The sequence below is a fragment of the Pongo pygmaeus genome, chromosome 5 (genome assembly GCF_028885625.2).
Source record: "Pongo pygmaeus isolate AG05252 chromosome 5, NHGRI_mPonPyg2-v2.0_pri, whole genome shotgun sequence".
NCBI lineage: Eukaryota > Metazoa > Chordata > Mammalia > Primates > Hominidae > Pongo > Pongo pygmaeus.
The window spans coordinates 149,997,084-150,022,988 of NC_072378.2; the positions used below are offsets into that span (position 1 = coordinate 149,997,084).

At 42.4% G+C, this 25,905-nt stretch overlaps 1 protein-coding gene across 1 annotated transcript; it reads left to right on the top strand.

The window, feature by feature from the left end:
• The first annotated feature begins 387 nt into the window (after window positions 1-387).
• GINM1 (glycosylated integral membrane protein 1) lies at window positions 388-25,905 on the top strand. The gene is made up of 8 exons (XM_054491979.2): window positions 388-743; window positions 6,413-6,472; window positions 6,635-6,731; window positions 13,012-13,163; window positions 14,032-14,188; window positions 14,795-14,925; window positions 16,648-16,811; window positions 24,895-25,905. Exons 1-8 carry the CDS (start codon window positions 624-626, stop codon window positions 25,004-25,006), a joined length of 993 nt encoding a protein of 330 aa, XP_054347954.1. The 5' UTR covers window positions 388-623; the 3' UTR covers window positions 25,007-25,905.

Here is a 25,905-nt window from a genome sequence, read left to right on the forward strand (position 1 = left end):
CCCCACAATGAATCACCCGAGAAAATTTAAAAACCACCAGGGCCCGAGCCGCAGCCCAGGCTGAAAAGTGGGGTGTTCAGGGAGACCCCAGTACTTTTTAAAGCTGCCCGGGAGAGTCCCACGTGCAGCCAAGGGTGGGGAATTACCCACTTAATAAAAACTTCCCCTGTAAATGCGATGTTTCATTTTTAATGTATAACAGTTTTCTGAAATATTACCGTTGTTTTCATCGTATAGGTACATGTACATGTGCACACACAGACACATGCATGTGTGTAAATACTAATTTTAAAAATAATGGCTACGAGGACATTTACACCCCTCCAGTTGGAGTCCTGTCCAATCCTGAGGGCGAGTCTAATGAGGGGCCGTACCTTCCAAGACTTCACTCCGCCCTTCGACGCCGCGCGGCGCTGCGCGTGCGCAAACGCCTTTCCCTGGCGAGCCTGATCTCGGAGTCTCCCCGCGTCTTCCGCGGCCGCCCGGGGAGGGGAGGGCCCGCCCCGCCCAGCCCCTCCCCTCCCCGCCCCTCCCTGCCTCTCCCGCCGAAGCTCCGTCCCGCCCGCGGGCCGGCTCCGCCCTCACCTCCCGGCTGCAGCTGCCCTCTGCCCCGGTAGTCCAAGATGGAGGGCGCTCCACTGGGGCCGCTCGCCCTCCGGCTCCTGCTGTTCGTGGCGCTACCCGCCTCCGGCTGGCTGACGACAGGCGCCCCTGAGCCGCCGCCGCTGTCCGGAGCCCCACAGGTAGGGCAGGGCGGGCCCGGCTGGCTGCTTTAAGACTCCGACCCTCCGGGAGGCCCGGGCCGTCCACAATGACGCTTCCCACATCCTACCGGCGGGCAGGGGCGGGGGTCCGGGCCCCCGAAGGAGGTGTGGGGAGAAGCACCCCAGGAAATGGGGGCGGCGTGGGAGGCCGAGGTAAGAGGAAAGGGACCCACTGGGGCTGCGTCGCTGTGAGTGAGCTTCGAGCCACCCCACACCGACTCTCCGGCGGCCCAAGCCGGCGCGCGACCTGACGGGGCTTTGCCGTCTAAGCGCGCGGTTGCCGGTGATCACAGGCCTTCGTAATGGCGTCTTCCCGGGGTAGAGCCGGCGCTTGGGCAGGGAATGTTTGTGTGCTCGGGAAGTGTGGAAGTTGCCCACTTCGCGCATTTCCAGGCCACCTGTGCCTGCTCGGCCTGCGATCGCGAGGGTCCGCCGTTACGAGGCTGCGGGGCTCCGCCGGGCTGAGGTGGGCAGAGGCAGAGACCCGGCCCTCGCGCGACGTAGTGTTTTTGTCGGATGTTGGAGGAGAAGTTCTCACGGCGGGGCGCGATCAGCGGCGTCCGCATCCCCGGGGAACTCGGCCCGGCCTCTGGGGGCGGGGCCCAGTAGTCCGGGTTGGCGAGTCCTGCAGGTGCTTCTGATGCCGGCTGAGGTGGGAGAATCGAGGCATCCTAACATTAAAACGTGGCTGATGCTCACGATTTCTGCCGTACAGTCGTGCCTACCTAGGCCAGTATCAGCCTTTTTTCAGTAGAATGGTAGGGAAAAGTTTGAATATTTTAAAGTGCAAGTTTTCTGAGAATGACAAGAAACTATGTCGGTACACCTCTTCCTAGTCAAGACTTGAATACGAACACTCTAAATACAAAGGTGAAGGGCACGGTAAATGTCACTTTGACCAACAAGATGAAACCCCGTCTCTACTAAAAATAGAAAAATTAGCCGGGCGTGGTGGCAGGTGCCTGTAGTCCCAGCTACTCGGGAGGCTGAGACAGGAGAATTGCTTGAACCCGGAAGGCAGAGGTTGCAGTGAGCCGAGATCGTGCCGCTGCACTCCAGCCTGGGTGACGAAGCTGAAAAACAAACAAACAAAACAAGTGTTAACGTTTTAGGATAATGACATTGCCCCACGTGGGTACAAAAATGACGAGCGTGTCTCAGTTCTGCAGGGCATTCCAAGAAGCCACGACATTGCCTGCCATAAGAACCACCTATATATGGTTCACATATAATCTGAAATTATATGTGGACCACAGTTGCATCTGGTTAAACAATAGGAATGTGATGGACAGGCACCAAGGGACCAAGTAAAAGTGAAATAGTTCTAAAAAGTTCTGGAAATATGGACATTATTTTCCTATTTTTCAAGTTTTAAAGATTCATAATTGACACCTATGTGTCGAAGAGATGTTTAGGTCTATATAATCTGCGAAAAAATACATTTTGACTGCAGGCTTAAAATACACTGCATTGTCGTCTGGCTCTTAGTGATTTTATTATTTCAGTTCTCCCTTCTTGGGCCTTCATTTCACTTTCAGAAAGTCCAGATCTAAACTCGGAAATTCACATATTAAGCTGGGTACAGTGGCTCACGCCTGTAATCCCAGCTACTGGGGAAGCCAAAGCCAGAGGATTGCTTGAGACCAAGAGTTGGGTGTTGGCTGTTAAGCCTGGTTAACATAGCAAGAGCCTGTCTCAACAACAAAAAGTTTCACAGATTAAATGAGTGCTGAACAACTAGAAAGAGAATCCCATTACTTGGACTGTGTCTGTGGGAAACTGAAGTCCCTTGATCTAAGTCTTCTCAACGTCTTATTGTGAAACATTTCCAATAGGAAAGAATTTCACAGTGGTCCCACATATCGTGTTAAGTGCTGTCCAGTAGAACTTTCTGCCTTGATGGTTATGTCTTTTCTCACCTTGTGGGTAGCCACTTGACTGCTGTGGCCACTGAGCACTTGAAATTTGGCCAGTGCCAGTGAGGAACTGTTTTTAAATTTTTATTTAATTTTAATCAATGTAAATGTAAATAGTCACAAGTGATTAGTGTGTACCATATTGAACAGTGCAGAACCAGACTACCCTTAACATTACTAGCTTTATCACATCTGTCCATCCTCGTTTCCAGCCTGATATAAATTAAACTGGTTGAAGTCAGGAAAATTCTGCCTTCTTTCAATGACTCAGATTTATTGGATTATAAGCATTTTTCTGTTTTTATGTATGCAGTTGTCAGAAGTTGAGGTAATACAATATTGCACATAAGATTGAAAAATAAAAGTCTTTTTTTTTTTGAGACAGAATATCTCGCTCTGTCTCACCCAGGCTGGAGTGCAGTGGCGTGATCTCGGCTCACTGCAGCCTCCACCTCCCAGGTTCAAACGATTCTGCTATCTCAGCCTCCTGAGTATCTGGTACTACTGGCGCGTGCCACCACACCTGGTTTTTCTATTTTTATTTTTATTTTTTATTTTTGAGAGAGAGTCTCACTCTGTCTCCCAGGCTGGAGTGCAATGGCGTGATCTTGGCTCGCTGCAACCTCTGCCTCCTGGGTTCAGGTTCAAGTGATTTCCTGCCTCAGCTTCCCAAGTAGCTGGGATTACAGGCTCCCGCCACTGCGCCCAGCTAATTTTTTTATATTTTTAGTAGAGATGGGGTTTCACCATGTTGGCTAGGTTGGTCTCGAACTCCTGACCTCAAGTGATCCACTCGCCTCAGCCTTCCAAAGTGCTGGGATTACAGGTGTGAGCCACGCGCCCGGTCACTTTTTTTTGAGATGAAGTCTCACTCTGTCCCCCAGGCTGCACAGTGCAGTGGTGCAATCTCAGCTCACTGCAGCCTCTGCCTCCCAGGTTCCAGCGATTCTCCTGCCTCAGCCTCCCAGATAGCTGGGATTACAGCCACGTGCCACCATGCCTGGCTAATTTTTGTATTTTTAGTAGAGACGGGGTTTCTCCATGTTGGCTAGCTGGTCTCAAACTCCTGACCTCAGTTGATCCACCTGCCTCAGCCTCCCAAAGTGCTAGGATTACAGGCATGAGCCACCATGCCTGACCAAAAAATAAAAGTCTTTATAGTAAATTCTTCTAATATTAAAGTAACTTGGTCACCAAAGAGAGGCATTCGGAGGACACTTACTTTCTTGTATGCATAACTGTATATTTCGCTCAGACGTATTTTAAACCAGCTGTCTATTACCTTTATTCTTAGGAAGACACTTGTGTCCCCAGTGGGCATCCTATGAGTAAAGGAATTAGAAGAATTGAAGATGGTTAGGGAGAAACTTTTCAGTGTCCCCAAGCACTTTTAAAGTATATGCAACCCTGGCTTACGAGCCTGAACTTCCAGTTCAATCAGAAGTTCTCAAGAACAATAAATATGACCTAGCTCTGGACTCCTGGCCAGGGGGCCGTAAGCAGTGTGATTCCCTTTTGCAGTGAAATCATTCAGAAGGACCAGAAAATAATTTCATTGAACTTGGTTCTCTGGAAAATATAGTGTGCTTGTGTCTGTTAATTGTCTTTTTCAAACTCTGTAATTTTACTAGGTAGGTGAGATATATATATATATAAAGTTCAGTAAGTTGCTAACAATATAGCGTATGTTCACTGCTAAAAGGCAGAAGCTATAAAATGGTTTCCTAGAACAACATTGGAGGCTTACTTCTGGGCTGTTAGAAGAATAATAGTTTATAATTAATATATTCTCTAGTTTGCAAAGGAGATCCATATGACTTGAATTTGGACACAAAACAATGTAGCTATCAATCTCATGGCTCACTGAATGTTGATTTGTTTTAGATGCACTATTGGTTCTAACCCTCTAGATCAAGGTGGGCCAGGAAAAAGCTGGCTAGTTCTGAGGAATTTCTAGTTGGAAAGCTTCCTAGGCTCCTAGTTGGGAGGTGAACCAAAGTCACCCTAAATGTATGATGTCGGTCTTGTGTGGTATGAATCCTGTTCCACAAATTATTCCTGGAATCAGCTCAACCTCATGAAATTTCATCAGTCTTATTCTCTCATTTGTGGGAAATTATATATAAAGTTTTTAGGATACTCAGGGCCAGCAGATATACTTGTATATTATTTTTGATGTTTATGAACAGTTTTCCTATTTTTTAAGTTAATAACAACCTCAAAGAAAAAGTATTTGGGAGTATTGTTTTTATTCTAGAATAACAATGTCTATTTGTGAATAAACTTAGAAAAGAATTTGATTTAGAAATGACAGATTGTAGTTCCTGTGGTCAGTGGTAAATACTTCTTAAAATAGTGCTTGCTTCTCTATATAAAGCATGTCATCTTCAATATGTGGGTATACTGCTTTTGATCATACCTTGAGAGGTAATAAAATTGGAGCATTACAGATGCTTGTATAAGAAACACACTCAAGAAACGGTCAATGCAACTTTGGTCAGGTGCGGTGGCTCACGCCTGTAATCCCAGCACTTTGGGAGGCCGAGGCAGATGGATCACGAGGTCGGGAGTTCGCAACCAGCCTGACCAACGTGGTGAAACCCCCGTCTCTACTAAAAATACAAAAATTAGCCAGGTGTGGTGATGCATGCCTGTAATCCCAGCTACTCAGAAGGCTGAGGCAGGAGAATCGCTTGAACCCAGGAGGCGGAGATTGCAGTGAGCCAAGATCGCCACTGCACTCTATCCTGGGCAACAGAGCGAGACTCCCTCTCAAAAAAGAAAAAAAAGTCATTGCAACTTTATTTATAAAAGCAAAAATGTTGGAAACAACTCAGATGTCCATGGGTAGTAGAATAAATAAGTAAATTGGTAGTCAGAGATGGACTACTGTGATTACAGCTATGTGCATCAACAATATCAACTAAAGTTATGGAAGAATACATACTGTTATCCCACTTACATAAAGCTCAGAAACAGATAAAACTAGGCAACATATTGTTTAGAGAGAGAGACACAGGTAGTAAACTATAAAGAAAAGCAAGAAATGATTCAAATGGAATTGGGTATAGGATTCCTTCTCGAGGGATAGAGGGCAATCATGCAGAGCCTGCCAAGGCAGGGGTAATATTTTATATTTTATCCTCGGTGGTACTTACAGGAGTGCTCATCTTTTAAACTCTACATTTACATATTATATACTCATGTGATACTTTTCACAAGTAAATAGAAAAAATATATATTATAAAAAATTAGACTGGGCGCGGTGACTCACGCCTGTAATTCCAGCACTTTGGGAGGCTGAGGCGGGCGGATCACGAGATCAGGAGTTCAGGACCATCCTGGCCAACAGGGTGAAACCCCGTCTCTACCAAAAATAAGCTGGGTATGGTGGTGCATGCCTGTAATCCCAGCTACTCGGGAGGCTGAGGCAGGAGAATTGCTTGAACCCAGGAGACGGAGATTGCAGTGAGCCCAGATCGCAGTACTGCACTCCAGCCTGGCGACAAAGTGAGACTCTCAAAATAAATAAATAAATAAATAAATAAATAGTTGGAATTGTAAATAAGGGTGGAAAAATGGCTATAAAATGGAAAAGATGGTCTTTTAAACTCTCTTAATGCTGTTATAAGTGATTGTACAATAGATATAATTGGAGGGAAAAGAGAAAGCCACGTTGTTCTCCATCTGTGAGATGCACACCTTCCAATTTACACAATACTTGTTTTACAGGACGGCATCAGAATTAATGTAACTACACTGAAAGATGATGGGGACATATCTAAACAGCAGGTTTGTCTCCTTTTCTGGTTTTAATATATAATTTAGCTAAGTGCTATGCAGCTTATTTGACTTTTTAACCTGCACATCTAATTTAGTTAATCTTTTTTGACTTGAAGAGTTTGCTGTTGTTTATAAATATTGGAATTAATGTATATGCTGCTTTATTTTAAGGTTGTTCTTAACATAACCTATGAGAGTGGACAGGTGTATGTAAATGACTTACCTGTAAATAGTGGTGTAACCCGAATAAGCTGTCAGACTTTGATAGGTGAGTACTACTAAATTATTTCCATAATTGCTCTGTTTTTTTGTGTGTTTGTTGTTGTTGTTGTTATTGTTTGTTTTTTGACACAGTTGCTCTGTCTCCCAGGCTGGAGTGCAATGGTGCGATCTCAGCTCACTGCAACCTCCACCTCCTAGGTTCAAATGATTCTCATTCCTCAGCCTCCACAGTAGCTGGGACTGCAGGCATGTGCCACCATACCCAGCTAATTTTTGTAATTTTAGTAGAGACAGGGTTTCTCCATGTTGGCCAGGCTGGTCTTGAACTCCTAGCCTCAAACCATCTACCCTCCTCTGCCTCTCAAAGTGCTGGGATTACAGATGTGAGCCCCTGTGCCTGGCCTGTTCTGTTTTTAATAATACTAAATTAGCAAAACAATTTTTGGATGTTATATATTTCCATTTTAAAGTAAAAATAGGCTGGGCACAGTGGCTCACGCCTGTAATCCCAACACTTTGGGAGGCCGAGGTGGGCAGATTACGAGAGGTCAGAAGTTTGAGACCAAACTGGCCAACATGGTGAAACCCCATCTCTACTGAAAATGTGGTGTGTGTGCCTGTAATCCCAGCTACTTGGGAGGCTGAGGCAGGAGAATCGTTTGAACCCAGGAGGCGGAGGCTGCAGTGAGCTGAGATCACGCCACTGCACTCCAGCCTGAGCAACAGAGCAAGGCTCCGTCACAAAAAAAAAAAATAAAAATAAAGTAAACATATACATCACTGAAGCAAGAGGATCACTTGATCCCAGGAGTTTGAGGCTGCAGTGAGTTATAATCATGCCACTGCACTCCAGCATGGGTGACAGAGCAAGACCCCATCTCTAAAATACACACACAGATCATTATCAGAATGTACAATAACACTAATGTGTTTAAAACTCTGTTCTTATTGTATATTGGCTGCTTCTCGCATATTCACTATTTTCCATAAGATCAGCATTGATGAAACTGCATTTCTGGTAAGTTGATAACGATGTAAGAATGTGCATAGAGGCAGGGCACGGTGGCTCTAGCACTTTGGGAGGCTGAGGCGGGTGAACTGCCTGAGCCCTGAGTTGGAGACCAGCCCAGGCAACATGGTAAAACCTTGTCTCTGCAAAAAATACAAAAATAAATTAGCTGGGTGTGGTGGTGTGTGCCTGTAGTCCCAGCTACTCCTGAGAGGTGGGAGGATCGCCCCTGTACTCCAGCCTGGGCAACAGAGTAAGACCCTGGCTCAAAAAAAAAAGAAATGTGCATAAAGGTAGTAAATGGGATAGCAAGAACCAAGAAAATGAATTGTCTGATTATCTAGTATTCAGTTTCTTCTACCCTTATGTCAGTAGAACATTTTCTTTTTAACCTTTAAAAATTTTGAGTTGTTTAAAGGTAAGCAGGTATGTTGCATTGGAATATGCCATATTATTTGGATGAAATAGCAAATACAAAGGATATACGTGGAATTTTTTTTTTTTTTTTTTTTTTTTTTTGAGATGGAGTTTTTGCTCTTGTTGCCCAGGCTGGAGTGCAGTGGCGCAATCTCGGCTCCCTGCAACCTCCTCCTCCCGGGTTCAAGTGATTCTCCTGCCACAGCCTCCCGAGTAACTGGGATTACAGGTGCCCACCACCATGCCCAGCTAATTTTTGTATTTTTAGTAGAGATGGGGTTTCACCCTATTGGTCAAGGCCGGTCTCAAACTCCTGACCTCAGGTGATCCGCCTGCCTCGGCCTCCCAAAGTGCTGGGATTACAGGCGTGAGCCACCGTGCCCAGCCCACTTGTTGTTTCTGTCAGTCTTTTAGTTGGGATTTTAACTTATTTACATTAATAAAATTACTGATACATTTGGATTTAAATCCTCCTTCTTGTTTCCTCTTTGTCCCAAGTTCTGTGTTTCTTTTTCTTCCCCCTTTGCCTTCTTCTAGGTTAATTATTTTTGGTATCATAGTTCCCTTCTGTCTTGGTTTTACATAGTTTTACTATTCTTTTAGTGGTTACCCTTGCTATCAATAGATTAGTACTTTTGGCTGGGCATGGTTGCTCATGCCTGTATTCCCAGCCCTTTGGGAGGCCAAAGCTGGAGGACCACTTCAGCCTGGGAGTTCGAGACCAGCCTGGGCAACATAGGGAAACCTGTGACCCCAGTGTGGTGGTTCAGGCTTGTTTTCCCAGCTACTTAGAAGGCTGAGGTGAAAGGATCCCTTGAGCTCAGGAGATACAGGCTGCAGTGAGCTGTGATTGTACCACTGTAGTCCATCCTGGGTGACAGAGTGAGACACTCTCTCAAAAAATGAATTTAAAAAATAAAAATAAATAAATTTGTACTTTTATCACTTCCCAAACAATGCAAGAACCTTAGAACACTTAAATTCCATTTATTCCCTTTTTGCTTTTGGGTTATTATTATATATTTTAACTCTTTGTGTTCTTAAACCCCATGTGACATAATTATTGTTTTATGTAGTCCAATATTCATGTGTGTTTGCCATCATAGTTACCTTTTTCATTGCTCTTTATTCCTTCCTATCTGTGCTCCACTCTATATCATTTGATTGGAATTTCAAGTTCCAAAATTCTTTCTTCTATCCCTATTTCTCTGTACATTCTGCAACTCCTGCCTTGCCCTCACACACATGCGTTGTGCCCTGGTTGTCATTTTCCTTCGGCCTAAAGAATTCCCTTTGGTATTTCTTTCAGTACAGGTTTGTTAGCAGTGAATGGTCTGAGGTTTTATTTGTCTGAAAACATCTCTTTGCCTTCATTTTAGAAGGCTATTTTTGCTGGCTGTGGAAGCATAGCTTAGCATTTTTGTTTTAACATTTAAACACTTCATTTTCTCCCCTGCTGGGTGAGACTGCCAGACACTTTGTCGAGCTTTTTTGCCTCTAGTCATTGCTTTCTACTCAGCTTTTCAACCTCTCCACCTGTTCTGCTTGGGAGTTGGCAAATGCCTTCGGGGGAAGAAATCACATAGGATATTGTACTCACCTCAGGGAGCTCTTTTCTTGGCCCTTCAAGTGCTGGCCATCTTTAGCTTCTGATGCCTCTAGACAGATGTAGGTTTTGTGTGTATGTGTGGGTGTGTATTTTTTACATCTTTTCTAGCAGTTCTTTGCAAGTGGTTCATTGCAAGAGGGTTGGTGTGCTACAAGCTGATCCATGGTAGCTAAGAAAGGAAGTGCTAGTACTACTGAAGTAATAATTCTTTTGTTGTTGTATTCACTGGGAATTGGACGTGGAATATAGCCTGTCTCCTCTCTTATGGCCGTCTTTTAGTCATCCCAGTCATTGCACTGAGTTTGTTTCTATGATAACTGAAATAAATGCTCATCTTACCCAATTACAGCAAGAATCTTCAAAACATTAAATGCAGCAACAACAACAAATCTTCTTTAATTCTTTAAAGAAACTTTTTCTTTAGTTGGTGTATTTGTTTATTGCTGCATAACAGTTTAACCCAGAAATCAGTGGCCTAAGACAATATTTATTATTTCATAGTTTCTGTAGGTCGAGAATCTGAGCTTGGCTTAGCGGGGTCCTGTGGTTCTCAAAAGGCTGTCATCACGTCAGGACTCAGCTGGGAAAAATCTGCTTCCCAGCTCATTCATGTGGTTGTTGGCAGGAGTCAGTTCCTTCTGAGCTCTTGAACAGAGGCCTCAGTTCCTCACCAGATGTTGGTTGAAGGCCTTCCTCAGTTCCTTGTCACACGAAGCTCCCCATAGAGCATCTCACAACATGGCAACTAGCTTCATCATTGAGAGGACAAGAGAGACTGCCAGTAAGAAAAAGAGTATTAGCAAGACAGAAGTCATAGCCATTAATAATCTAATTGTGGCAGTAACATTCCATCACTTGGGCTATGCTCTGTTTGTTAGAAACGAGTCACTAGGCTGTGTGCATTGGCTCATGCCTGTAATGCCAGCTATTCGGGAGGCTAAGGCTGGAGGATCACTTGAGGCCAGGAGTTCAAGACCAGCCTAGGCAAGATAGCAAGGCTGTCTCTTTCAAAAGAAAAAAAAAAAGACTGTCTCATTCATAGATAGATAGATAGATAGATAGATAGGTAACTAACTGACTAGTCAGTCACTAGGTCCAGCCCACTTGAGGAAGGAATTGCAGAAATGTCTGACTCCTTAGAGGCAAGGGTCATTGAGGGGCATTTTTGAAAGCTGCCTACCACAGTAAGGAAGTCGGAATATGAAGGGCTTTGTTGTTTTTTATTTAATTTTACGCTGTATTAGAGGTACTGTATGAGGCTCTTCTCACATTGCTATAAAGAAATACCTGAGACTGGGTAATTTATAAGGAAAAGAGGTTTAATTGGCTCATGGTTCTGCAGGCTGTACAGTAAGCATGGCACCAACATCTGCTCAGCTTCTAAGGAGGCGTCAGGAAGCTTTTACTCGTGGTGGAAAGCAAAGGGGGAGCCAGTATCTCACATGGCAGAGCAGGAGCAAGAGAGCGCGAGAGTGGCAGTGGGGTGCCGTAACACCAAGCCATGAGGGATCTGACCCCATGGCCCAAACATCTCTCACCAGGCCCCGCCTTCAACGCTGGGAATTACATCTCAACATGAGATTTGCGGGGAACATCCAAACTATATCAGGCACCAAATTTGCAGGCTGAAGAATTGCCACTTGGGTGTATTTTTATGACTGCATTTTCTCACCCATTGAGTCTCCTGTACCCTAGTCTTTGGGCTTACGGACATGCTGACACAGCACCTGCTGTTCCATGAAGGAGACCCACGGGTGGTAACGGTCAGTTGAAACACGGGGATGGACCATGAGAGCGGGGGTACCTTTGACAGTGGTGCTTTTCAAAGGGCATGAATGATTAGGCACACTACAGAGAGGAGCAGTGAGAGGCCAGATGAGGAGCCTGAGGAGGACCAGTGAGAGGACCGGGAACCTCACAGAAGTGCCACTAAAGGTATATGAGCAGGAGGCTGTGGACGGAAAACCACGTCACAGTGAGACGAGCCTGGCCTGTTGTCTGAATGGTTTGGAGGCGGGGACTAAAGCAGGGGAGAATAGGTAGGTATATCTTGTAATAGTAAGTAGTTAATGAACTAGATATTGAGATGTTCCAGACAAAGGAAGTAGCCCTATAGACGCACAGAATCAGATTAAACAGCTGGGTGTGCATTCAGATTGTATATCTGGGTTCCTGTTTGGCAAAAATCTTCAGATTATTTGAGGGATAGAAATAAAATGCTCCGTCTGTGGCAGGTGCATTGGTGTATGTTGTTTTATCTTTTTCGATAGCACTTCTACCTTAATAGAGTAGCCGTTGGCTCTGTAAACCAGCTGCAGCTACTACATCCCGTTTCTACTAGAGCAGGAGTAGAGGTTTCCTAGCTAGAGAAGAACATAGACAATAGCTAGTCCTACCCCATTATCGATTACCAGAGAGAAATGACAGGTCTCCCCCACCCTCTTTCCCCATTCCTGCTCTCTCTAATAGTAATGATTCACTAATTGGGGAAAGGATTGATTTAAAAAACTCAGTGTTCTTACTGCTTGGGCATCTTCTCTCACAGGATTTTGTGGTTGGATGAATGTATGTGCTTATTATGTTAAAACATGGGATTAGCTGTATCTTATGGCTGGCTTTATAGTTGTGCCATGTTGGTTCCTCATTGCCAACCTGTGTAAAAGAATAGGAAAGATGGGCCGGGCGTAAAAGAATAGGAAAGATGGGCCAGGCGTGGTGGTTCATGCCTCTAATCTCAGCACTTTGGGCGACCAAGGTGGGTGAATCACTTGAGGTCAGGAGTTAACAAGACCAGCCTGGCCAGTATGGTGAAACCCTGTCTCTGCTAAAAATACAAAAAATCAGATGAGCATGGTGGTGCAAGCCTGTAATCCCAGCTACTCGGGAGGCTGAGGCAGGAGAATCCCTTGAACCCAGGAAGCAAAGGTTGCAGTGAGCCAAGATGGCGCCACTGCACTCCAGCCTGGGCGACAGAGCAAGACTCCATCTCAAAAAAAAAAAAAAAAGAAAAAAAAAAGGATAGGAAAGATGTTGCTAGTGTGGTATTTCATACAAAGTCTAAAGATCAACACATTTTACCCTTTCAAATGAGTGTAAGCAGTCATAAAGATTTGTCAGATTGTCTTTGTTTTTAATAAACCTGAAACAGCATTGAGGTCAGGGATGAAGAAAGCCAAAGAAATTGGTTTACAACTGTCTTGTTCCATGTAAATGTCATCAAAATAATCAAACTCAGTAACAGATTTGGTGGTAATTTTTGTTCAAAGGTGTCACTACTTTTTTTTTTTATAGTGAAGAATGAAAATCTTGAAAATTTGGAGGAAAAAGAATATTTTGGAATTGTCAGTGTAAGGATTTTAGTTCATGAGTGGCCTATGACATCTGGTTCCAGTTTGCAACTAATTGTCATTCAAGAAGAGGTAGTAGAGATTGATGGAAAACAAGTAAGACAGTATGTTTATTAATTGGGAATTAAATGATAAAGACTTAGATTTGTGCTAGATATTATGCATGTGTTCAGTTATTTTATTTGTTTCCGACTTGATAAGGAAGGTGCCTAATGTTGCCTATATCCAATTATTTAGAATTTTTGTATATTTATTTTAGCATTTGAAATGTATTTTTAAAATTTCCCATATTCATACATGTTTGTATCACTTTAAAATATACAGACATTATTAAATAGAAAGTAAGCAAAGAGATTCAATTTGACTCATAGTTCTGCTACCATTTCCTCTATGGTAAATGAAGTCTCTGTGTGTAAATGAAGTAAAATCGAGATTAAGCTTATAATAGTAAGTGTTAAAGCAGACAGGAATATTATTAAAGTTGCAAGTTAAGTGCCCCAAAGTGGGAGTACGGGGAAATAAAGAGTAATTGTCAGCCGGGCATGGTGGCTCACGCCTGTAATCCCAGCACTTTGGGAGGCCAAGGCGGACGAATCACCTGAGGTCAGGAGTTCTAGACCAGCCTGACCAACATGGAGAAACCCTGTCTCTACTAAAAATACAAAGTTAGCTGGGCATGGTGGCGCATGCCTGTAATCCTAGCTACTCGGGAGGCTGAGGCAGGAGAATCGCTTGAACCTGGAAGGCGGAAGTTGCAGTGAGCTGAGATCGCACCATTGCGCTCCAGCCTGGGCAACAAGAGCGAAACTCCATCTCAAAAAAAAAAAAAAAAAAAAAAAAAGAGTAATTGTCTGAATAGGACATGTGTTTTAGTTATATAAATCTGGGAGGAAAATTTGCTTTTAAATTTTTATGGGGCTGTGCTACTATTTAAAATAAAGAATAATTATATTTTCTTTCACAGGTTCAGCAAAAGGATGTCACTGAAATTGATATTTTAGTTAAGAACTGGGGAGTGCTCAGACATTCAAACTATACCCTCCCTTTGGAAGAAAGCATGCTCCACTCTATTTCTCGAGACAGTGACATTTTATTTACCCTTCCTAACCTCTCCAAAAAAGGTAACTTAAAAGACCATTATTTAAAGTATTAAGGAGATTATTTAGTTGGTAGCTTTATATACTCTTGAACTTTGTTATTTTTTACGCTATTTGCAAAAGTTGCTATTTATCTTTAATTAATAGTTAATATGTTTGGAAATGAGCTTCTTTAAAAAAATGCTTCGTAACATGTATTGCTTCGTATGTCCATTTAAGGACTTTAGGACTCTATTTTGAGCCTTAGTAGAATGTGATCAGTGCTGGTTGCATAGTGACATTTTTCAGTAATTACTCACTCTTACTGTGGGTACTGATCACAAAATATGTAATAAGAGTATTGTAAAGGTTCATTCAGAGGAAGAACTATTCGTTTTTTCACAGAAACATAGAACTTCTAAAATTTTGGCTTTCTATGTGACAGAATCATAACTGCTTTAGCTCCTTATACGTGTCTTAGTTTATAGTTCTCTTCTGACATTTAAATCAGTGAACATTCAGATGTGTTTATTTTTTCTCCCATGGTAAAATATGTGTTCTTATTATCCTAAATGCTATTGGTATCGTAATCTTAGGACTAGTAGGATAAGACACCAGCATTTTGGTAACGTTGCTCTTTCTCCTGGGTAGAAAGTGTTAGTTCACTGCAAACCACTAGCCAGTATCTTATCAGGAATGTGGAAACCACTGTGGATGAAGATGTTTTACCTGGCAAGTTACCTGAAACTCCTCTCAGAGCAGAGCCTCCATCTTCATATAAGGTAAATCAAGTATTTGGTGTTATATTTATTTGGTGTTATCATAAGCATTCATGGTTATGATGAAAATGGATCCTAGCATTTAAAATGGAGTGGAAATCCTGAAGAATGGAACTGTAGAGCATGGGTGATAATGGACTCATCTTGGTCTTAATGTGATATTTTTAGTATTCCTATTTTTCTCTTCGAGCTTTGTTTAATAATATCGTAGTCCGATCATGATTATCAAGGTGCTGGATTTCATTTGGTTGGAATTATAAATTCCACAGTTATTTCTCATATCCAGATTTCTGTGTTTATTCTGTACCCGCTACCTTGCATACACACATGTGCATTGTGCCCCCAGGATCTTGCCCAGTGATTCAGCTCAGGTGGTTGAGAATATACTTCCTAGAGTCAGCCTGCCCAGGCTTGAAACCTGGTTCTGCCGCTGACTAGTTGTGTGATCTTGAACAAATTTTTTTTTTTCTTTGAGATGGAGTCTCGCTCTGTCACTCAGGCTGGAGTGCAGTGGTGTGATCTCGGCTTACTCCTCCACCTCCTGGGTTCAAGTGATTCTCCCACCTCGGCCTCCTGAGTAGCTGGGATTACAGGCACATGCTACCACGCCTGGCTAATTTTTGTATTTTTAGTGGAGACGGAGTTTCACCATGTTGGCCAGGCTGGTCTCAAACTCCTGACCTCAAGTCATCTGCTCACCTTGGCCTCCCAAAGTGCTGGGATTATAGGCGTGAGCCACCATCCCTGGCCGATAATTACTCTTTATTTCCCCGTACTCCCACTTTGGGGCACTTAATCTCACTAACCTCAGTTTATCTGTACAGTGGGGCACCCACTTAATCTGAATAGTAGTGTAAAGTAGTATCTCATGAAGTTGTTATAAGGATTAAATAAGTTGGGTACTACATATAAATATGCATTGGCACCTACTAATTTCTCGAATGTTACCTGTGACATTTGTACTGCTTACGAGGAATATATTCATGGGTTCAGAAAGCATCCCGATATCTCTGTATATTAAGTAGACCCCTACCCGAAATTCATTTTAAATGAGCAGGGTCTATGGTTGGTCTTAAAGGAGTAGTAGTTCTCACTGAAGGTCAGGATTGCATATTTGAGGTCACTTTAGCAGTCTGGACTTTAGCACCTTTACCCTGTCTACCTCACCTCCCTTAGCAGCTCAGCCCCAGAGCATACTGTCTTCATAGTCCATGCCATCAGTGCCAACCTTAGGTTCTTCTCTCACTCTTAAAGTATAGAAACATGTTTTGTACACAGTGAACTTCCCATCTATTCTAAAATTTACTAATATCTTTGTCTTTCTCTTCCTTCTCTTGTGCTCTAGGTACTGGAAACAGTTGACTCTGCTCCATTTCATTTATAATGGACTAGCCTAACGAATCTCTTGTCAATTAGCAATTATTTTCACTTGATTTGTAGTTAGAAAACAATATAAATAATTTTACAGGCTATTAACATTTTTGTGCTTGTGTTGTTAGAACATAATTTTTAAAATTATAAGTAACTTTATTGAGGTACATTCTAAAATAAAATCACCGTTTAAAATATACAATTAGTTTTGACAAATGTAGTCACCCATGTAACTACCAGCACAATCAAAATATAGAATATTTTTATCATCCCAAAGCTAAAACATTAAAAAATTTAAAGTTTATTCTTAGAGATCGATGCAACTTGCATATCTAATTGAAATTCCTTTTTCAGGTAATGTGTCAGTGGATGGAAAAGTTTAGAAAAGATCTGTGTAGGTTCTGGAGCAGTGTTTTCCCAGTATTCTTTCAGTTTTTGAACATCATGGTGGTTGGAATTACAGGAGCAGCTGTGGTAATAACCATCTTAAAGGTGCTTTTCCCAGTTTCTGAATACAAGTAAGTATTTCTTATTTTTGAAATGTTAGTATTTTTAATGATTAAAAAGTGAGACATATTTGCTATGTTTTAGAGTAGAAAATATAAAAATTAGAAAGAGTAAGACAAATGGGAGGGAACATAACACCTACTGTTTTTCTAGCCCATCTTCCAACGTTAGCAAAATTGAAACACATTTATTGAATAGCCATTGTGATCAAGACATTCTTAGAGATTCAGATGTAAGTAAGACAAACTCTGCTAAGAACTTAAAATCTAGTAGCGGCGGAAGGAAACAAATATGTGTAATGGAAAATGCAAGTGTATGATCAGAGGTGAACAAAACCAGAGGACTTCATGATGTATTTTCAACCCCAGAGTATCAGTTTAAAATGTAGTTAATTTCAGTAGACAAGCAGGATATTCATTACAGCATTGTTTGTAATAGAAAATAAAAGCAAAATAGGCTGGGCACAGTTGCTCATGGCTGTAATCCCAGCACTTTGGGAGTCCGAGGCAGGTAGATCATGAGGTCAAGAGATCGAGACCATCCTGGCCAACATGGTGAAACCCCATCTCTACTAAAAATAAAAAAAAATTAGCCTGGACCTGGTGGCTCACGCCTGTAATCCCGGCACTTTGGGAGGCTGAGGTGGGCGGATCACAAGGTCAAGAATTTGAGACCAGCCTGGCCAATATGATGAAACCCTGTCTCTACTAAAACTACAAAAATTAGCCAGCTGTGGTGGCGGGCGCCTGTAGTCCCAGTTACTCAGGAGGCTGAGGCAGGAGAATCACTTGAACCCGGAAGGCAGAGGTTGCGGTAAACCGAGATTGCGCCACTGCACTCCAGTCTGGGCGACAGAGTGAGACTTCATCTCAAAAAATAAAAATAAAAGCTAGCTGGGCGTGTGGCACCCAACTGTAGTCCCAGCTTCTCAGGAGGCTGAGACAGGAGAATCGCTTGAACCCGGAAGGCGGAGGTTGTGGTGAGCCAAGATCATGCCGTTGCACTGCAGCCTGGGAAACAAGAGCAAAACTCCATCTCAAAAAAAAAAAAAAAAAGTAAAAGCAAAATAAAAATCCTCTTAACTGTATATCAGTGAGGGCTAATGAGATATTCTCTGGCTGAATAAGTCCAAAATCTATTATGTGGGGGGAAATATGGCAAAGCAGTATGATCACACTTAGGTAAAACAAAAGTATTATGTGTATATAAATGGATAGAAAATTTCTGGAATGAGAAAACAAGTTATCTCTAATGAGTGGGAATGAGAGCAGAGGTGGAGAGACTGACTTTGACTTCCTTTTGTATATTTTTTAGTGAAAAATTATAATAAAATTTAAAATGAATTATTGTTAGTATTTTTTCAAGTTAAATCAGTCGTTTTATTTTATTTTATTTATTTATTGAGATGGAATGTCACTCTGTCACCCAGGCTGGAGTGCAGTGGCATGATCTCGGCTCACTGCAACGTCTGCCTCCTGGGTTCAAGTGATTCTCCTGCCTCAGCCTCCCAAGTAGCTGGGATTACAGGCATGCGCCACCTTGCTTGGCTAATTTTTGTATTTTTAGTAGAGACGGGGTTTTGCCACGTTGGCCCAGCTAGTCTCGAACTCCTGACCTCAGATGGATCAGGTGGATCATGCCTCGGCCTCCCAAAATGCTGGGATTACAGGCGTGAGCCACTGCACCTGGCCCATTAGTCATTTTAATTATCTTAACAGAAACAAATCTCAATGCAGATGACCACAGTTCTTGGCTTAGCTACATTGCATTATACTGTTATGTAACAGGATTTTTGGAAAAGAAGACCTAATTTGAACATTTACTTTTCCACTTGCTTGTTGTGAGGTCTTTGAACCTCCGACTTCTTCAGGTGTAATGATGAACTAATGCCTCCCTTGAAGGGTTGTTGAAAGTCAAAGTCATGAAGCAAGCAAAGCACCTGCAGAGTAAAGAAATATTAGTTGCCCCTCCCACCTCTTAGTTTACATTTCCACTGAATTGGCATTCCCATTCCTTTCTGATACAGAAATATCCTTATCCAAAATGCTTAGAATCAAAAGTGTTTCAGATTTCAGATTTTTTTGGAATTTTGAACATTTGCATTATACTTACTGGTTGAGCATCCTCAACCCAAAATCCAAAATGCTCTTGGGAGCATTTCCTTTGCATATATGGAAATATATATATAATACTTGTATATATTTTATATAAATATTTATAAATGTATATATATAGAGAGAGAGAGAGACATGGGGGTCTTGCTATGTTGGCTAGGTTGGTCTTGAACTCTTGGCCTCAAGTTGTCCTCCTGCCTTGGCCTCCCAAAGTGCTAGGATTACAGGTGTGAACCACTGTGCCTGGCCAAGCATTTTCTTTAAGTATCATGTTGGCACTCAAAAAGTTTTGGATTTTGGAGCATTTTGGATTTTGGATTAGGGATGCTTGACCTGTAATAAAAATTCTGTAATTTAACAGATTTCTTTCCCCTTTGGCCAGGAAGTTCCAAACTTTTTTTGAACTTTATTATGTATACCTGCATAGAAAACAGTGTTGTAATGTTCTTCTTTTTCTTTTGCCATTGTTTTGTTATGGCTTTCTCTGCAGGAACAGATGCAATATAAAATTAAAAACCAAATTTGCAGTTGTACTGCGGATACTTCCTGGTAGAAAAGGATTTAATACAGAACTATAGAGAGCAGTGAACTGAAAGTATCCCTTCTCTGTTCTTCAATTCTTACTCTACCTAGAGGTAGTCATTGTCAACTGAGTTGACATTTTTAATCCAAATTCTATGTATTAATGTGAATGTACACTAGATAATCATAATTGTTTATCAACTCAGATTGTTAATTGTTCTGCATTGCATTTTTCACTTAAGACAGAGGTTTCCCAAACTTTCTTGGTTTACAGTATCCTTAGTGTGCCAGTAATTTTTTTTAATGCCCCTATACTTAGGCCAAAAGACAAATTTAAAGATTTTTATTTTTATTATTTATTTATTTATAATGAGACAGAGTCTCGCTCTGTCGCCCAGGCTGAAGTGCAGTGGCACAATCTCGGCTCACTGCAAGCTCCGCCTCCCGGGTTCATGCCATTCTCCTGCCTCAGCCTCCCGAGTAGCTGGGACTACAGGCACCCACCACCACACCCAGCTAATTTTTTGTATGTTTAGTAGAGACGAGGTTTCACTGTGTTAGCCAGGATGGTCTCGATCTCCCGACCTCGTGATCCCCCTGCCTCGGCCTCCCAAAGTGCTGGGATTACAGGCGTGAGCCACCACGCCTGGCAATTTTGTTCTTAAATTACTAATTTAAGAAATACTAATGGGATGTGAGTGCCTATAGAGCACTACACAATACCTCATATCTTGGCATCAGACTGGAAATTGGCATCCTCATTTCTTGTTCAGTGTTAGTTTTGTACAGTATTTGCTTTTTATCATAGTAACCACCTGTGTTAATCCATTTTGTGTTGCTTATAAAGTAATACCTGGGCTGGTTACTTTATAAAGAAAAGAGGTTATTTATTTAGCTCATGGTTCTACAAGAACCATGTAGGCTGTACAAGAAGCATGGTGCTGCCATCAGCTGGGCTTCTGGTGAGGTCCTCAGGCTGCTTCCACTCAGCAGCATCGCAAGGCAAAGCATGTGCAGAGATCACATATCAAGAAAGGAAGCAAGAGGAACAGCAGGGGGGTGTCAGGCTCTTTTTAACAACCAGGTCTCCAGGGACTGAATAATGAGAACTCATTCCCTTCCCCTCCAGAGAGAGCATTAATCTGTTCATGAAGGATCTGTCCTCATGGCCCAAACACTTCCTGTTAGGCCACATCCCCAACACAGGGGATTAAATTTCAACATGAGGTTTGGAGGGGAAAAACTTTCCAAATCTAGCACCACCAAAACCCAGCTTTGGAAAGATTGACTTCATTGAATGTTTTGCAATCTAATGTAAAAGCATGAAGTAACCTCAAGGTAATATTACACATGAAGTCTCTTGAAAATGTATCATATTCTGTGGTGCTGCTGTGAGTTTGCTCACCAACCCAGGGACCTCAGTGCAGTTTGGGAACCATAGACCTGAGATCTTTTCTTACCACTACATATATTCTTTTTTGTCCCCTTAGTTATTTTAATTCCATTTTATTTTTTATTACTTATTTTTGAGACAAGGTCTCACCTTGACACCCAGGCTGGAATGCAGTGGCTCAGTCATGGCTCACTGCAGCCTCAATCTCCCAAGACTCAAGTGATCCTCTCACCTCAGCCTCCTGAGTAGCTAGGACTAAGGTGTGTGTCACCATGCCCAGCTAATTTTTTAAATTTATTTTTTGTAGAGGCCAGGTTGGCCCAGGCTGGTCTCAAACTCCTGGGGTCAAGCAGTCCTTCCACCTTGGCTTCCCAAAGTTCTGGGATTACAGGCATCAGCCACCGTGTCCAGCCCTTAATATTATTTTTAACTGACATGTCATAATTATGTATAGCTTACCTATTCTTTTTATGGCTGCATAGTTCTAAAGGAGATAGGAAAAACCGAAGCATAGGAAAAATACTTTGGTTTTTCCTACTCTGACACTCTGGAGTACTTCACGTTTGGGCACCAATACGTGTGTGGGGATTTTTCCCCACCAATAACCAATTCTCCAGTGGACACCAGCTGGGTGTCCTCTAATTCAGTTCAGTTCTGACACTTTCCACCTGGACACAGCATCAGATCCCACAGGCTAAGGGCTTAGTTCCACAAGACTGCCCTCCTTCAGATGCCAGTTGTAAGCCCCAGGTTGTGACGTGTGATTCTGACCAGCTGGGTATAAAGAGGTTCCCATGACCTCCTCTTTGGGTTTGATTAATTTGCTTGGGACGTCTTTGGGGCGGCTCACAGATCTCAGGGAAACACCTCCACTTGCTGGTTTATTACAAAGGAAACATGAACAGGCAGATGGAAGAAGTGCATAGGGCAAGACATGGGGAGGGGGAGAGGGGTTCAGAGCTTCCCTGCCCTCCCTAGGTGCACCTCTATCCAGGTCCCATACCTCTGTGTGTTCAGCTATCCAGAAGCTCTCCAAAGCTAGTCCTTTTGGGTTTTTTTGCAGGTTTCATCACACAGGCATGATTGATTACATGATTGGTCACTGGTGATCAACTCAACCTTCAGTACCCCATTCCCTTCCCCAAGGTTGGGGGATGGGACTGATCTCATGGTTGATAACCCCTGGCAACCAGCTCCCCTGTTGAGGCTATCCAGGATCCCCCAGCCATCAGTCATCATTAGCATCCAAAAGATATTTACCACTTTGGAGATTTAAGGATTTTAGGAGCTGTTCCAGGAAGCCAGAGGAACTTACAAGTCACAATATCACAGGTGTTCCACAGTATAGATATACCTTAATATAACCATTCCTCTAACATTTAGGTAATTTCCAATTTCATGTTAATCCCAATAATGTTCTAGTATACATTCTTGCACATATATTTCTTTGCATGTGTATTTATGTAGAATAGATTCCTAAAAGTAAAATTACTGTGTCACAAGTAATTGTATTAACTCCTTACAACCTGATGATAATCTTTCTTGGTTTTGCTACTAAAAATATAATTCATCTTAATTTGCATTTTCATCTTACTAGCATCTTTGCTAGTTTAGGTCTGGGTGGGTTCAGCATCTTTGTGATAATTGGCTATATATGATTCTCTCATGACTTGCTTACGTACAGCCTTTGGCCATTTATCAATTGTGTTGCATTTTGTAGCTATTAGTATATAAGAGCTCTTTTGTCTATTATACATATGTAATGCACATTGCAGATTTTTTTAATGATCCCAGCCTATCATTTGTCTTTTGCTCATTTATGGTATCTCATCATACAAAAGCTTTAAATTCGAGGCCTAAGTAATTCATGTTATTCCTTTACAGCATCTAGGGTTTTTATTTTGCCTACTAAGTAGGCCAGACTTTCCTATCTTAAAATTATGGGGCTTTTTTTTTTGTTGTTTTTTGTTTTTTAAAGACAGGGTTTTGTTCTGTTGCCCAGGCTGGAGTACAGTGGCAGTGCTATCAAGGCCCACTGCAGCCTTGATACTCTTGGGTTCAAGCGATCCTCCTGCCTCAGCCTCCCAAGTAGCTGGGACTACAGGCACTTGCCACCATGCCTGGCTAATTTGTTGCTGCTGTTGTTGTTGAGACACAGTCTTGCTCTGTTGCCCAGGCTGGAGTGCAGTGGTATGATCTTGGCTTGCTGCAACCTCCACCTCTTGGTTTCAAGCAATTCTTATGCCTCAGCCTCCTGAATAGCTTGAGATTACAGGCGCCCGCCACCATGCCTGGCCAATTTTTGTATTTTTACTAGAGATGGGTTTCACCATGTTGGCCAGGATGGTCTCGAACTCCTGACCTCAAGTGACCCACCCGTCTCGGCCTCCCAAAGTGCTAGGATTGCAGGCGTGAGCCACCGTGCCCAGCTTAAGCCTTTGTGCCCAGCCATTTTTTGAAAAAAAATTTTGTGTAGAGACAGGGTCTCACTATGTTGCCCAGGCTGCACTCATTGGGCCCAAGCAGTCCTCCTGCTTCAGCCTCCAAAGGTGCTGGGATTACTAAGGGCATGAGCCACTGTGCCCAGCCATTATATTTTCTTAAAATTTATTTATTATATATTTTTTTGAGACAGAGTCTCGCTCTGTTGCCCAGGCTAGAGTGCAGTGGCACAATCTCTGCTCACTGCAACCTCCACTTCCTGGGGTCAAGAGATTCTCCTGCCTCAGCCTCCCGAGTAGCTGGGATTACAGGTGTGCACCACCACGGCCAGCTAATTTATGTATTTTTAGTAGAGACAGGGTTTCACCATGTTGGCCAGGCTGGCCTCAAACTCCTGACCTCAGGTGATCCGCCCACCTCAGCCTCCCAAAGTGCTGGGATTACAGGCATGAGCCACTGCGCCCGGCCAAAATTTATTTTTTAGCATTACTTTTCTGTATACTTTTAAAGCTAGAGTTCTCATTTTGTTTCCCAGACAGAGGCCATTTTTCCATTAGTAATTTCTCATTGACTTAGAATGTTACCTTATTATAAACTAAATTTCCATATACGTTAGTCTTTTTCTGGACTCTTTTCTGTCCCAGTGATCTGTTTGTCTATTCCTGTGCCAGTAGCACAGTTTTAATTACTCTCATGTTTTGTTTTTGTTTTTGAGACATGGGCTAACTTTGTCACCCAGGCTGCAGTGCAGTGGCACGATCTCAGCTCACTGCGACCTCCACCTCCCGGGTTCAAGCGATCCTCCCACCTCAGCCTCCTGAATAGCTAGCTGGGACTGCAGGTGTCCCATGCCCAGCTAATTTTTTCTATTTTTAGTAGAGATGGGGTTTCGCCATGTTTCCCAGGCTGATCTCGAACTGCTGGCCTCAAGTGATCTGCCCGCCTTGGCCTCCCGAAGTGCTGGGATTATAGGTGTGAGCCCCTACACCTGGCCTACTATCATGTTTTAATAAAACCTTTGAGAGCTAGTTAAGGCAACTTTCTCTTCTCCCCATTGTTCTTTAAAAAAAAAAAAAATCTTATGGCTATTCTTGCAGTTACTCCCCTGTGAACTTTAGAATCTGTTTGGTTCTATAAACAACTAACCTCCGTTGATGTTCTTATTAGAATAACACTGAATTTACAATACAGGGTCCTAGATTCAATCCAAAGACGTACTCTCTGGTCAGGGATTTTAAGTAACAAAAAGAGCAACACTATCTAAAGACCTAAGGTTGTGTTGTGGTGGTGAGTATTGTTTAGACAGGGGCTTAGGCTTAGGCTTTTTGCTCAGCCTGGGTGTATCTAGGAACCTAACTCTGCCTTGGAGATCTATACTTACCCTATTCTTCCCTAAAATAGGAAATAATGAACTTCCTCGATGCCTTTCTGTTCTCTCAGCCAGTTTGGTTAAAGTGACTTTGGGCTCAGTTTGTACAACCACTATGAATTTTTAAATAGAATGTAGCAAAAGCACCTAACCTTAGTTGTATATTATAACCTTGAAGTAGCCTTTTCTCATGATCAAACTACAGGCAGAGGAAACATTTAATTTTGATAGTAATTAATCACTTTCTATTTCAGAGGAATTCTTCAGTTGGATAAAGTGGACGTCATACCTGTGACAGCTATCAACTTATATCCAGATGGTCCAGAGAAAACAGCTGAAAACCTTGAAGATAAAACATGTATTTAAAACGCCATCTCATATCATGGACTCCGAAGTAGCCTATTGCCTCCAAATTTGCCACTTGAATATAATTTTCTTTAAATCGTTAAGAATCAGTTTGTACACTAGAGAAATTGCTAGACTCTAAGACTGCCTGAAAATTGACCTTTACAGTGCCAAGTTAAAGTCTACCTTATTCTCGGCCGGGTGCAGTGGCTCACGCCTGTAATCCCAGAACGTTGGGAGGCCGAGGCGGGCGGATCACGAGGTCAGATCAAGACCATCCTGCCAACATGGTGAAACCCTGTCTCTACTAAAAAAATACAAAAATTAGCCGGGCGTGGCAGTGCACGCCTGTAGTCCCAGCTACTTGGGAAGCTGAGGCAGGAGAATAGCTTGAACCCGGGAGGCGGAGGCTGCAGTGAGCCAAGATCACGCCACTGCACTCCAGCCTGGGCGACACAGCAAGACTCCGTCTGAAAAACAAAAAAAGTTGACCTTATTCTCTAAAAGGGCTGGCTATTCATATGATGAATTGTTAAGGAAAACTTAAAAGTGGAAGAGAAGACATGTGAAGAGACTTTGAAATTATCAAGACCAGACAAAATCTCATGTGCCAATAACTTTTCAAGGTGCCTTTGTTAAGGAAATTATATCTACTTAATCACTATAATATATAAGACTTTATGAAAAGCACTTTATAAAATTCTAATTTAAAAGGTCAAGAACTTAACACTTATTTTTTTATTCAGTACAGTGTGCCTTTATATTAAGTATGTGACTCAGTATAAAATCACTGAAGTGTATCATGATTTGATTATATCCTGTACCAAGACTACTTACCTTGAATGCTCCAAGATTTACAAGTAGTATGACATGTTCTCACTCTAAAATAAACTTTTTTTTTTTTTTTTTTGAGGAAAAAA